At 39.8% G+C, this 14,224-nt stretch overlaps 1 protein-coding gene across 2 annotated transcripts in view; it reads left to right on the top strand.

Moving 5' to 3' along the window:
- Positions 1–3,055: 3,055 nt before the first annotated feature.
- Positions 3,056–14,224, top strand: part of LOC128699226 (uncharacterized) — a 215,023-nt gene continuing 203,854 nt past the window's right edge. The window contains exon 1 of one of the 2 annotated variants that reach the window (XM_070096659.1): positions 3,056–3,821. In XM_070096659.1, the coding sequence (XP_069952760.1) occupies positions 3,722–3,821 (100 nt within the window). In that variant the 5' untranslated portion in view covers positions 3,056–3,721. Of the gene's footprint in view, positions 3,822–4,678; positions 4,807–14,224 lie in introns of those variants that run through there. The other variant, XM_070096660.1, reaches the window with a different exon arrangement.

The following is a 14,224-nucleotide window of genomic DNA, read 5'->3' as shown; positions in this document are numbered from 1 at the left end:
GTAAACCTAAAATCTTCAGAATGTTTCATTTCTGAGTTAGATAAATTAATCATGTAGAATACCTTAATAATTTTACCATGAAGGATTACAATAATTCACTCGATAAATGAACTAATTCGTGCCTAGAGTACTCACATAAGCCAGAATGGCAAATCTAGGAACAGAATTCAAGAACGTGAACAAAAAATATCATTTAGAACACTGCATATCATTTATTTAAGGCCCAACATGGAGTACGCAGCCACAGTATGAAGCCTTCACCTGATAAAGCTCGTGTTAAATCTAGAGAAAGTTTGAAGATTTGCAATAAGACATGTCCCGAAGCTCCGATGAATGATATACTCAGAAAGACTCAGAACTGAATAGACGAACGAGTTAAAAAGGGAGCCACTGTGGCCTGGTGGTTAAAGCTCTCGCTTCACACGGCAAGGGTCTGGGTTCGATTCCCGGCGAAGGTAGAAACATTGGGAGTGTTTCTTTACACCGGTTGTCAATGTTTCCCATCAGTAAAATGTGAGTACCTGGGTGTTAGTCGATTGGTGTAGGTCGCATCCTGGGACAAAACTGACCTAATTTGCCGGAAATGCTCAGCATAACAAGCGGCTTTATATATAGTAGTATGTCATTGATGTCAGCTAGGACTGTATACCTTGTACATGTACTTGTAGTAAATAAAGATATTATTATAAGGAGCCAGTGGGACGGGAGGAAGTAGTACTAATTTACTCTGAGGGTGGTTCAGAAGTGGAATGTTTCAGACGAGGAAATGATGGAGGCTTCATCCACTCACAGCTTGAAGAACAGTTACGATAGAACCCGATAAGCTCGACTGCAGTAGATTTCGCCACTCTCAAACCAAGAAGCAAGTTCAGGAACAATGCCTCAACCCCCGAAAATACAGCTCAGTGAGTACACACGCGCACACACACACACACACACACACACACACACACACACACACACGCTGTGATTCGACCCCTGCAACAACATATAGGTGAGTATACACACACACACAGTGGAGGCAGGATCCATATACAGCTTTAAGAAGAGATATGATAAAACTCATGGAGCAGAGTGACCTAAGTAGCGACAGTGAAGAGGTGGGACCAGGAGCTGTGAATCGACCCCTGCAACCACAACTAGGTGAGCAGCACTCACACACACACACACACACACACACACACACGGGGTTCCACAGGGGTCAGTCCTAGGACCAGTGCGGTTTGGTATATGTGAACGACATGACGGAAGGAATAGACTCAGAAGTGTCCCTGTTTGCAGGTGATTTAAAGTTAATGAAAAGATTTCAGTCGGAGGAGGATAAGGCAGAACTACAGAGGAATCTGGACAGGCTGCAGGTCTGGTCCAGTAACTGGCTCCTGGAGTTCAACCCCACCAAGTGCAAAGTCATCAATCAAATGCAGCATATGGGCGACTAGCGAGCCTAAGAATAGCATTCCGGCATGTTAGTAAGGAGTTGTTCCTGACCCTGTACACCGTGTACGTCAGGCCTATACTGGAGTATGCAGCCCCCAGTCTGGAACCCACACCTGGCCAAGCACCTGGCTAAAGGGCATGTCCTACGAGGAGAGGTTAAGGGAACTCGACCTGACGACACTGGAGGACAGGAGGAACGGGGTGACGTGATAACAACATATAAAATACTGAAAGGAATCGACAAAGCGGACAGAAACAGAATGTTCCAGAGAAGAGACACAGAAACAAGGGGTCACAATTGGAAGTTGAAGACTCAGATGAGTCACAGGGATGTTAAGAAGTATTTCTTCAGCCATAGAGTTGTCAGGGAGTGAAATAGTCTGGAGAGTGAGGTAGTGGAGGCAGGTACATAGCTTTAAGAAGAGGTATGATAAAGCTCATGGAGCACGGAGAGGGTGGACCTACTAGTGGTGACCGGTGAAGAGGCGGGGCCAGGAGCTATGAATCGACCCCTACAACCACAATTAGGTGAGAACACACGCACACACACAAGCTAGAAAACAATACCTACATAAGTTGCCTCCAAAAAGTTCAGCGTTATCTTACAATGACATATAAGCCATGTAGGGTTATATAGAGTCAATTTACATACAAATTAACGAGTAGGGTCCCCTATGTGCCATATCCTTATTTTCAGGAGAAGTTATACATATTTACAGCGCTGACACAAATGAAATTTTAATGTTATTGCAACAATTTATTGAAATACTATTACAAGGATATATATATATATATATATATATATATATATATATATATATATATATATATATATATATATATATATATATATATATATATATATATATATATATATATATATATATATATATATATATATATATATATATATATATATATATATATATATATATATATATATATATATATATATATATATATATATATATATATATATATATATATATACATATATTCAAATCAAATAGTGGCGCGCTTGAGTAATATTGACAGATCGAGTTGAGGCATATTGAGGAAAGTATCTGACAAGAGAGAGCGAATATATATATATATATATATATATATATATATATATATATATATATATATATATATATATATATATATATATGTATAATATATATTTATTATATATATATATATATATATATATGTATATAGTTTATATATATATATATATATATATATATATATATATGTATATAATATATATGTATATGTATATAATATATATATATGTATATAATATATATATGTATATATATATATATATGTATATGTATATTGTATATATATATATATATATATATATATATATATATATATATATATATATATATATATATATATATATATATATATATATATATATATATATATATATATATATGCATACACAGAGAAATTGAGAGAAGGTTGTCAAGAGGGATAGCAACAGCAAAAGGGAGAGATGGAACCCCCGTTCATTCCCTCCCTCTTTCACTCCATCTCTCCCTTGTTCACTCCCTCCCTGAGTGACTCCCTGCCACCCTGGTGGGTGTGTCTCCTCCGTGCTGCTGCTGCTGCTGCTGCTGCTGCTGCTGCTGCTGGGCTCAGTGTGCTGCTGGTGACGCTAGCAGTTGGACGTAGGTGTGAGTGCTTGCCATTGCTCCTGCCACACCTCACCTTGTTCCAAACAATGAAAGTTGGCGTTAATGAGATATCAAGTGTGATAACGCCTCTGACTTGTGTTTAGTCGCGTCCACCGCTATAATAACTCACCCATCCACCTGTCATCAACATGCAACACCCCCTACACCACAACGATATTTTGTGCGGATTTTAGAAAACGTTAATTCTCGACTAAGGCAGCAATTTGCAGATGTTTAAATTGCTTCTGCAACCCTGGCGGAGATATTTCCATCAGTGGTGAGCCGTACCTTGTGTTACAGCTGTGTAGGGCGACAGACAGGTGTTTTCACAAGTGTGTGTTTTTGTGTGTGTGTAACAAGTGTTTGATTATGGTGCAAGTGTGCAACTTACGGCAGACATATCTGCATTACTCGCTGACTCTACTCGCAAGGACTCACTCAAACACTACACTTAAAACACATAAGCAGCCTACTACAGCTTCCTCAATAATACCATAACATACATTCAAAAAAATTCAGAAAATAAGGTAAAACGTGTCTTTGCCACAAAGTCGAGATAATACGACCCAGATCTGGTGTGGAGGACCGGGAGCTACACACCAACTCAGGCCATGTTAGAGTTCGGTCCTCTGGCCTCTGGACCGGGCCATGATGGTCTGGGGTCCGCCAGTGCTGGCTGGGAGGAGACCATTGACCTCGACTGGCTCACAGGTAAGTTACGGATATCTTTGTACTGTTGATGGGATCTTCATCCATGGAAGTGGAGCTCTCCTCCTCTTCCCCGAGTCAGACTAATCTCACATTCCCTAGGTGCTGTGTTGCCCTTAATCATTTAGCGCTTCCCTGTTTGCGTGTGTTTGTACGTATATTTTGTGTGGTTTACTCGTGTGTGTGTGTGTGTGTGTGCATGTGTATCAGTGTGAATGTTCATGTATGACTGTGCATGCGTATGAGTATCTTTTTGTGTATGTATGTATTTCATTAAATGTATTCGTTGATATGTGCATTTTCGTGGGTAGTGTACACGTGTGCGTATCTATGTGCCTATGTGCATTCGAAGGTTTGCGTATATCTGCGTATGCACACACATGAGTATGCCTCCGTCCATGCATTCATCCTACATATGTATATTACTGAGACTACCTGTATTGTCGCATACACATACACTTTTTTCAATGTAACAAATTTGGATACATCCGCAGTGTGCTGCTAAAATATTTTTATATGATAATTACACATTAGGAACAAAAGCTAGATATGTTTCTCCTTCATATTCCCTCATCCTGCGTGATGGAACACACACACTAATGCTTTGTTTATATGCACACCAGTGTGCATATCCATCTATGTGATTAGAAGCCTTGCAACATTGCAATCACTCGCGATGCCAGGCTCGGCGAGGTTTCCCGTGTTGCAGCGAGCAATCTGGATATTCACCGCTAATTGGATAACCAGGTAATTCCATTTGCCCACTTTGCAAAAGGGAAACTCTGGTGCCCATGTTGATCAGTGCAGAGAACGCATTGTGAGAGTGTGCAGCTGTGCATAGTGAGTAGTATTTCCCCATAGACGCGGAGCATAATAACCTCGGCTCGGCGCTGCCAGAAGATGAGGAATGCAGTAAACGGGAGGAAAAACGAAGAGAAAGCAGAAATGATGTCGGCTAAAAACGAGTTTGTGATGCTATATAGGAAAAGTAAGTTTAGCAGGTGTTTATCGAACACCTGCAAAACACGCGGCAATTACAGCATTCCATTATTATTATTATTATTATTATTATTATTATTATTATTAGTAGTAGTAGTAGTAGTAGTAGTACTAATTATTATTATTGTTAGTAGTAGCAGTAATAATATATTATAAGCACTAAATTCGTAAGAGTTATCTACTTCGTATCATTCGACTATTATTCACAATTTGGCGAAGAAACTTTTGAAGACGCTTCGGTCCTTTTTGGACCATTATCGTCAAATCGTGACACGAGAATGTTCCAGGACTGACCGAAACGTCTGATATTTCCTCTCCAAATAGCTCCTGAATTGCTTTAACCATGGTGATTTTGATTCTCCATTTAAAACATTTCATTCTGAAGGATGGCTAGAAAATAAACACTTTGGCCCTCATGAAGACATAAACATCGTCTAAACAACTCTTTTTTTTCCGGAAGAGGTTAATTAATGTGATTATTTTCACGGGGAAACGCTCGTCCTGGTTACACAGCGTCTGGGGAATGAGAGGAGTGGGAGGTCGTCAGATTTGATCCGAGGAAGGGGAAAGTAGCTCCAGTTCCTTGCGGCAAGAGCCTTCACTAGTATCAAGGCACCCTCCCCCATCCCCCTCCATTAAAGAAATTCGAAAGAGGTTCAGCCACGTACAGTACCATTTGTCCAGGGATATACCATACTATTTGCCCAGTAATATAAACCATTTGTCTAGGAATATACAATACCATTTGTCCAGGGATATACTATACCATTTGTCCAGAGATATACCATACTATTTGCCCAGGAATATACAGTACCATTTGACCAAGGATATACAATACCATTTGTCCAGGGATATACAGTGCTATTTGCCCAGGAATATACAATACCATTTGTCCAGGGATATACGATACCATTTGTCTAGGAATATACAATACCATTTGTCCAAAGATACATAAAACCATTTGTCGAAGATATTCAAATTATTTGTCCAAAGACGCATAAAACCATTTGTCGAAGATATTCAAATCATTTGTCAGGGAATACATGAAATAATTTTTCCAGGAATACGTAAAACCATTTACCCAGGGATGCACAAAACCATTTATCCAAAGATACACAAAATTATTTATTCAGGAATACACAAAATATTTATCCAGATACACAAAAAATATTCTTCTAAGGGATACACATTTTTTTTATCCAGGATAAAAAAATTTTTGATCCAGGATACACAACATACTTAACCAGGATATACAGAAATATTTATCCATGGGATACACAAAACCATTTATCCAGGGATATATGAAAAGTTTCTTTTTTTTTCTTTTGATGGTAATAAATATACTTTAGTGTGTGAAAGTCGGGTCAACATTCTAGTTAAGAATAAAAACAACAGCATTCTGGAACAGTTCACAACACCCACAGTGGCTGGAACAGTTCACAGCACCCACAGTGGCTGGAACAGTTCACAACACCGTGACTGGAATAGTTCACAACACCATTGCTGGAACAGTTCACAACACTGGCTGGAACAGTTCACAGCACCATTGCTGGAACAGTTCACAACACCGTGACTGGAACAGTTCACGGCACCATTGCTGGAACAGTTCACAACACCATTCCTGGAACAGTTCACAACACTATTGCTGGAACAGTTCACAACACCGTGACTGGAACAGTTCACAACACCATTGCTGGAACAGTTCACAACGCCGTGACTGGAACAGTTCACAACGCCATTGTTGGAACAGTTCACAACACCGTGACTGGAACAGTTCACAACACCATTGCTGGAACAGTTCACAACACCATTGCTGGAACAGTTCACAACGCCATTGTTGGAACAGTTCACAACACCGTGGCTGGAACGGTTGACAACACCGTGGGTTGAACAGGTTACAACACAATGGGTGGAACAATTCACAACACCATTGTTGGAACAGTTCACAACATTGTGGCTGGAACAGTTCATAACACCGTGGCTGGAACAACTAGCAATTACCCCACAATTTGGATGAAAAATTTGAGACTGCCTTTTGGTCGTTTCTAGATTTGATAGTGTGGACGACGTCTCTTTTGCGCTCAGCAGATGGAGGATCAAGCCTCCACCACGTCTCGCGCTGTATGACCCACATGGGTTTAGCGCTTAACAAGATATAACAATTAATAATAATCCCCCAAATTGTGAATTAATCGTGAATGCTAGTTAACTGATGGGTTAACGGTAAACAACATAATTACAGCTAAATCTAGATAAAACCATAGTCAGATAAACGCCTACTAGCCAGGAAATACAGCAGTCAAAAGAATCACTGACTAGGCAATACAGTAGACAAACAATCATTCAAGGGCTACAGCAATATAAAAAAAAAAGTCGTTCAAGGGATACAGTAAGAAAAAACACCGTTAAGTAATACAACAAGGTTAATAATCACTTGTCATAAAGTACAGTCAGGTAAACGGCCACTAGGCAAAAGATACAGCAAGTCAAAAGAGCCATTCATCAGAGAATACAGCACATGAAGCCACCACTGGACAGGGGGATACAGTCAGCCGAGTTATTTCATTGCCGGCCGCGGAAACAGTGATATCTGGGCTCCCCTGCTATCACTGTTGTCAGCCAGTGCAATGTAGCCAAAGAGGGTGCTTGATATATTACTGTAGGGTAAAGGGACACTTTCCCCTCACCGTTCTCTCTCTGCAGTTACATCCAGTCACCAGGCTTTCTTCTCTCTTTCTTGTCACATAACTAAACAGGATGAGTATAATCTGGCTGGTTTAAGAAGCTTAAGAGGACGAATGTATCCATATTGTTTAAGTCGAATAGGCTTAGTCAACACGAGCATAACTTAAATTGAATCTTATTACCTAATTGGGAGTATATCTTAGCCAGATTCTTCAGTCTAACTGGGTTATATACCCCAGCAGGTTTATATAGTCTGGTCTACATAGCCTAGCCTGAGTACATACCTTTGTTTTACTACATAGCCTAGGTTCCTTGATGCTTGTGAGGGGCTATTGAGCCAAGGAGACGGACCTATCCTCTTCCTTGGGAAGATTTGACCGAGGTGTACAAAGGGAAAACAGGAATAAATAAAAGAGATATAAATACCGTGTTGAAAATATCTAACCAAGACAGGACTCACAGCACTGGATTCAAGTTCGATAAATTTAGATTTAGAAAGACTGGAGGGAAGTACTAGTCTGGTAGTAGAGTCGTAGATGAGTGGAACAAACTCCCAGGTAACGTCATTGAGGCAAGAACTCTGAGGTAGCTTTAAATATAGGTTGGACGGATACGTGAGTGGTGTAGGTGAGTGTGAGTTTGACTCGCCTAGAATGGGCCAGTGGGCTTACCACTGTTCTTGTGAACCTGATAGTCGCTCATTCCCTAGGCGCTGCCTGACATCTAGATATAACAACACAGCTTAGCAGGATAAGGATATTAGCAGTGTATCCATCACTAGAGCTGCAGGAACAACATGTACCTACTAGCAATGTATCTCTATCCCCCACTTGGGCCACTAACAGCGACCGCCTACTAGCAATGTATCCCCTGCCTAGTAGTTCACCTGAGTGGTGGTGTTGTGCACATGATGTGCACTTCCAGCAGGGTGCAGGAATTCACAATCGACCATTACCAGAATTAGCTGAACACGCTGGTTTCGGTTTCATGTCCACGCTTACTGAACGTCATAGAAAATGCAAATAAAAGGAAATGAAGTGGAAATACGGGAAAGGAGACGGAGGCATAGAAGGCTACGACGTAAAAGATGAATCAGGTTTCAAATTTATGTGAAGTGCAACATCCCAACCCTTCCGAGTGCAGGCACTGTATGCACTTCCCACATCCACGACTCTAGTCCGGCTAACCTGTTTCCATTAATCACTTCATAAATGTCTTGTTAGTTCTTGGGGAAGTGTGTGAAGGCTCCTGACGTGTGGCAGTGTGCCACAGCTCTTGTTTATCAAGAGAGATGACCAGTGTAAGCGACACTTTTTGCAACATTCTATCTCTCTCCCATCACCTGCCAATAACTATCTCCCTGGTATACAACACTTTGGATGCTACACAATTACTGAGAATGAACCAGCAATGATAATAGTCCATATCCTACAAAAGACCACAAATAAAGATTTAATGGCAATCTTGTGACAATGAACAACAAACTCTCAAACGACTTTTGTAGATGAATTAATGAATTAATCTGTCTTTCAAATTCTGTAATTGTCTTGCTGTGTAATCCCTACGTGTTTAGCGCTCCCCATGATGATGATGATAATAATAATAATAATAATAATGTAATTGTCTTGTATTTAAATAATAGCTAATTTAGGTTATTATTTAAAGGTGAGTTTATTGTTAAAATGGTTTAGGATTGTTAGTGCATCTTTTAACCCCGTCACAAGATGCTGATGTATGTACACACGCCATAATGTCTTAACTAAGGTTGTGCCAAAGTATCGATGTCGATACTCGTGGGTATCGGCTAATATTGAGAGTATCGGTAATGGTATCGACCTAAAATAAGTCGGTATCGGCAAAATTTTTGGTTTTAATTTTAGTTAAGTTGTAAATAATTCAGTTTACGGTCTTTGATTTAATAAGAGTGAAACAAGGATATATAGTATTATGTATGTGGTACTGTATATGTCCCTTAGTGCATGTGTTCCAAGAGGTGCATATCCGTGTATACACCGAGAAATGTGCATCTCAAAGTGTGTATACAATGAGAGGCGTTGAGTCCCAAATTCAGAGATACAGAGTATGCTCATCTTCTGGCGACATGTAGTTTTGATGACCCCTAGCGTAATCGATAGGCTTTAAACCCGATAAACCAACCAATCCCCCTTACCCAGGAGCTGTGTGTCCCTCCTAGGGGTTTAGCAACTCCCCTATGACTATAAAAATAACAATAACGCGACCAAAGCGTTCAAATATACAAAGTGTAAAACACGCGAGCTGCAACGCTCACTCTCTCCCGTCCATCTAAATGCAAATACAGCAGCAGCAGCAGCCACGAGGCTACAATCTTCACAATCTGCTATCACAATTTTGTGACACCTTGAAGTGGTTAGGAGATTGTCGACAGCAATTAGTAGCTTAGTGATTGGCTAAAATTTTTTTTTTTTATCTTGAGGCGTGGTTTTAGCGATTTTGATTAACAGTATACTTATTCTATTATTAAAATTAGCCATAATCACCGTAATGTTGTGCATAATCACCATTCTGATAGTCTAACCAAAGGCATCCTTCTTACAGTTTCATCACAGACATCATCCTTACAGTCTACCAATAGTCATTATTGTTACTCTGACATAGTCATCATTCTTGCAGTGAAACCGTAGATATCATTCTTACTGATTAACTACAACAATCTTTTTTACGGTCGAATTTTAGCCATCATTCTTACAGCCTAAACATAGCCATTATTCTTATTGAAGTTCTGCATGCTTGATCCCCGCCCCTGTCACTCATTCTTACCCACTTCAGAATGTCAATTATCCATAAAACCACCACCATCACGCAATTAACTTCCTTCATTACTAAGTCAATTAAGTACACCCACACTCATTACCACCCTCCTAGCTTGTTTACCAAGCTGGGGCCTGAATATATTACTTAGCCGGTACTAACTTAACTCTCAAGGGTATCTACACCAAGAGATGTGTATGTGTGTGTATCTCAGTGTATATACACCGAAATGTGTGTATGTCAGTGTATGATAAATTAGACACATGTGCAACTCTTGGGTATCTTTATTAAGGAAACGTTTCGCCACACAGTGGCTTCATCAGTCCATACACAGGAGAAACTTGAAGAACAAGAGGAGAATGAGGTAATCAGTCCCTCAACCTTGAGTCGATGTGGTCAGTCCATCAATCTTGAGTAGAATACGGCATATGAGCGGAGAAGGAGCTTATAAACCGTAGGTAGGAGAGGTGCAGCAGTCGTAGGTGGTGTCACATTTGCCCAATGTGGAAGTAGGTCGTGCCTAAGGGTTAGGCAAGCGAAGAATTCCCAAGTATTAAGATCCCAAGAAGTTGCAGTGTCTGACAGGATTGTAGATGAATGGTTCTGTGAACCATTCATCTACAATGTCAGTGTATATACATTGAAACTTCGGGAAGGTTCGTCTGTCGATTGCGTAATGCTTTGAAAAAATCAATTGTTACACACACACACACACACACACACACACACACACACACACACACACACACACACACACACACACACACACACACACACACACACACACACACACACACATAGTATATATATGTCATGCCGAATAGGTAAAACTTGCAATTTTGACTTAAATAGCAACGCTCTTTTTGCCGAATATGACAAGGGAAAATTTGTGTATGCAATAATTTCGCAAAAATCATTCTGAACCTAACGAAAAAAAAATATATATTTCATTGTGTTTGTTTATTATTAAATTATGTAAACTTATCAAAAATGTATTTAATTGGATTAGGCTAAATTGAATTGCGCTTGTTATAATAAAGTTAGGTAAGTTTTCTAAGGTTCTTTTGGTACATATATAACATAAAAGGCACAATACCGTGACTGGAACAATACACAAATAACCCACACATAGAAAAGAGGAGCTTACGACGACGTTTCGGTCCGACTTGGACTATACTCCCTCCTCTCCTTCCTGTTATTGTGACCGAAACGTCATCGTAAGCTCCTCTCTTCTGTGTGCGGGTTATTTGTGTATTCTTTTGGTGCAAAAATTATTAATTTTTACATTAACATAATTGAAAAAATATATCTTTAAACGTATAAGAGTAAATTTTACAAGGGACTTAATTTTAAATGAGTTCTAGCTATTGACAAATTTTACCTATTCAGCACGACATATATATATATATATATATATATATATATATATATATATATATATATATATATATATATATATATATATATATATATATATCGACCTCAGTAAGATGGAAGGTTTGATTCTGGGCACTGAGGCACATGATGTTTTCTACCTATTCACCAGTCTTGTACCTCATGAACCCACCTATATTTTGCAAAACTTCATAGCCGTTGACATTCTCAAGCTAAAGGAATGTGGTATCTTTCTAGAGTCCATGTTTGAAAGTGTCCTAAACGTGTTCCTTGATGACAAGCAATGGATGCAAGCTTCGCTGCCTGTCACATCTGGACAGATCATAGTGCCCGATACGGGTGTTCCTTGGTTTCTGGGTATCTGTGTGTTCTTGCCAACTACAGCTGATTTTCTCCTTTGGTGCCCCGAGGCCTGGTGGCTACAGCTCTCGCTTCACACAGTGAGGCTCCCGATTCGATTCCCGGCGAGGGTAGAAACATAGGGCGTGTTTCCTTACACCCGTTGTCTATGTTCCCCGTAAGTAAAGTGGGTACCTTGGTGTTGATCGACCCTTGTGAGTCGCATCGTGGGACAAAACTGACCTAATTTGCCCGAAATGCTTTGCATAGCAAGCGGCTTTCTGTATAGTAGTATGTCATATATGTCAGCTATAAAAAAAAATACCACGGGTCGGGTTTGAACCCGCGGTCGGAGTCTCAAAACTCCAGACCGTCGCGTTAGCCACTGGGCCAGCTAGCCACAATAAGATTCATCCAACTATGTATATTTCTATACCATAGAAATATACCTTGTTGGATGAACATTATTGTGGCTAGCTGTCCCAGTGGCTAACGCGACGGTCTGGAGTTTTGAGACTCTCTGACCCCGGGTTCAAACCCCACCCGTGGTATGGTTTGTTTGCAATTGTGTTATTACGATTTCGTGAGTCATTTTAGTTAGGTCTGTATACCTTGTACATGTACTTGTAGAAATGAAGGTATTATTATTATTCAGAAGTATATCTTTCTTCTCTGTAAGTTTCTAGATCGCTTATGCCTGTGCGGGAAGGTGTTCAGGTAAATGTGATGTGAAAGACTTCTAAACACTATTTAAGTATTTTTTAATGTCTGTTATGATATTCCTGATGTTTATGTAGATAGAACTCTATGAAGAACAAAAAAAAAACACAGTACCGTGACTGGAACAATACACAAATAACTCGCACACTGGAGAGAGAAACTTTCGACGACGTTTGAGTCTGACATCCCCTCAAGGGGATGCTGGTGAGGGGCTCTTGATCTAGAGAATTGGATCTGTGCTCCAATTCCCTGAATTGAATCTGAATACCTTCCACACCCTCCCCCCCCTTATGCAATATATAATCCTATGGGTTTAGTGCTCCCCCATGATTATAATTATAATTGGTCTGACATGGACCATTTACAAGTCACACGTCATGAGCTTCACTCTCTTATGTGCTGGTCATTTGTGTATAGGACTCTATGGTACTACAGGAGCACTTGTGTGTTTTTTAATATGTTGGCTGCGACCATAAGCTCATCTAGCTATGCTAATGAATACCCTCTTGCAGTCTCTCCCACCACACTCCTCCCCTCCACACTCAAATATCCGTAGGTCACTCCAGTTCTCTCTTTCTGCAAGCTACCAGAGCACCCCTTCCCCCCCTTTCTCTCTCTTCCTCTCCACCTCCCCTTCAAGCCATCAAGCTCTTGCTGTCCTGCACCTCCCTCGTGCAGTCATCTGTGATATACAACATGGTTACTCTGATAACGTGTCAACTGTGTCCAGCTCCACAACCTTTTTCACATCAGTTTATAATTTACAGTACATGTATATGTACGTGCATGAATGTTGAGTTTATGTATATATATATATATATATATATATATATACATATATATATATATATATATATATATATATATATATATATATATATATATATATATATATATATATATATATATTTATATATATATATATATATATATATATATATATATATATATATATATATATATTTTTAATTTATTATATTTTTATTATCACACTGGCCGATTCCCACCAAGGCAGGGTGGCCCGAAAAAGAAAAACTTTCACCATCATTCACTCCATCACTGTCTTGCCAGAAGGGTGCTTTACACTACAGTTTTTAAACTGCAACATTAACACCCCTCCTTCAGAGTGCAGGCACTGTACTTCCCATCTCCAGGACTCAAGTCCGGCCTGCCGGTTTCCCTGAACCCCTTCATAAATGTTACTTTGCTCACACTCCAACAGCACGTCAAGTATTAAAAACCATTTGTCTCCATTCACTCCTATCAAACACGCTCATGCATACCTGCTGGAAGTCCAAGCCCCTTGCACACAAAACCTCCTTTACCCCCTCTCTCCAACCTTTCCTAGGCCGACCCCTACCCCGCCTTCCTTCCACTACAGACTGGTACACTCTTGAAGTCATTCTGTTTCGCTCCATTCTCTCTACATGTCCGAACCACCTCAACAACCCTTCCTCAGCCCTCTGGACAACAGTTTT

Source organism: Cherax quadricarinatus, chromosome 54 (assembly GCF_038502225.1).
Source record: "Cherax quadricarinatus isolate ZL_2023a chromosome 54, ASM3850222v1, whole genome shotgun sequence".
In the NCBI taxonomy this organism is placed as follows: domain Eukaryota; kingdom Metazoa; phylum Arthropoda; class Malacostraca; order Decapoda; family Parastacidae; genus Cherax; species Cherax quadricarinatus.
The sequence above is the reverse complement of the archived record's forward strand: the minus strand, read 5'-3'. Positions and strand labels throughout refer to the sequence as shown.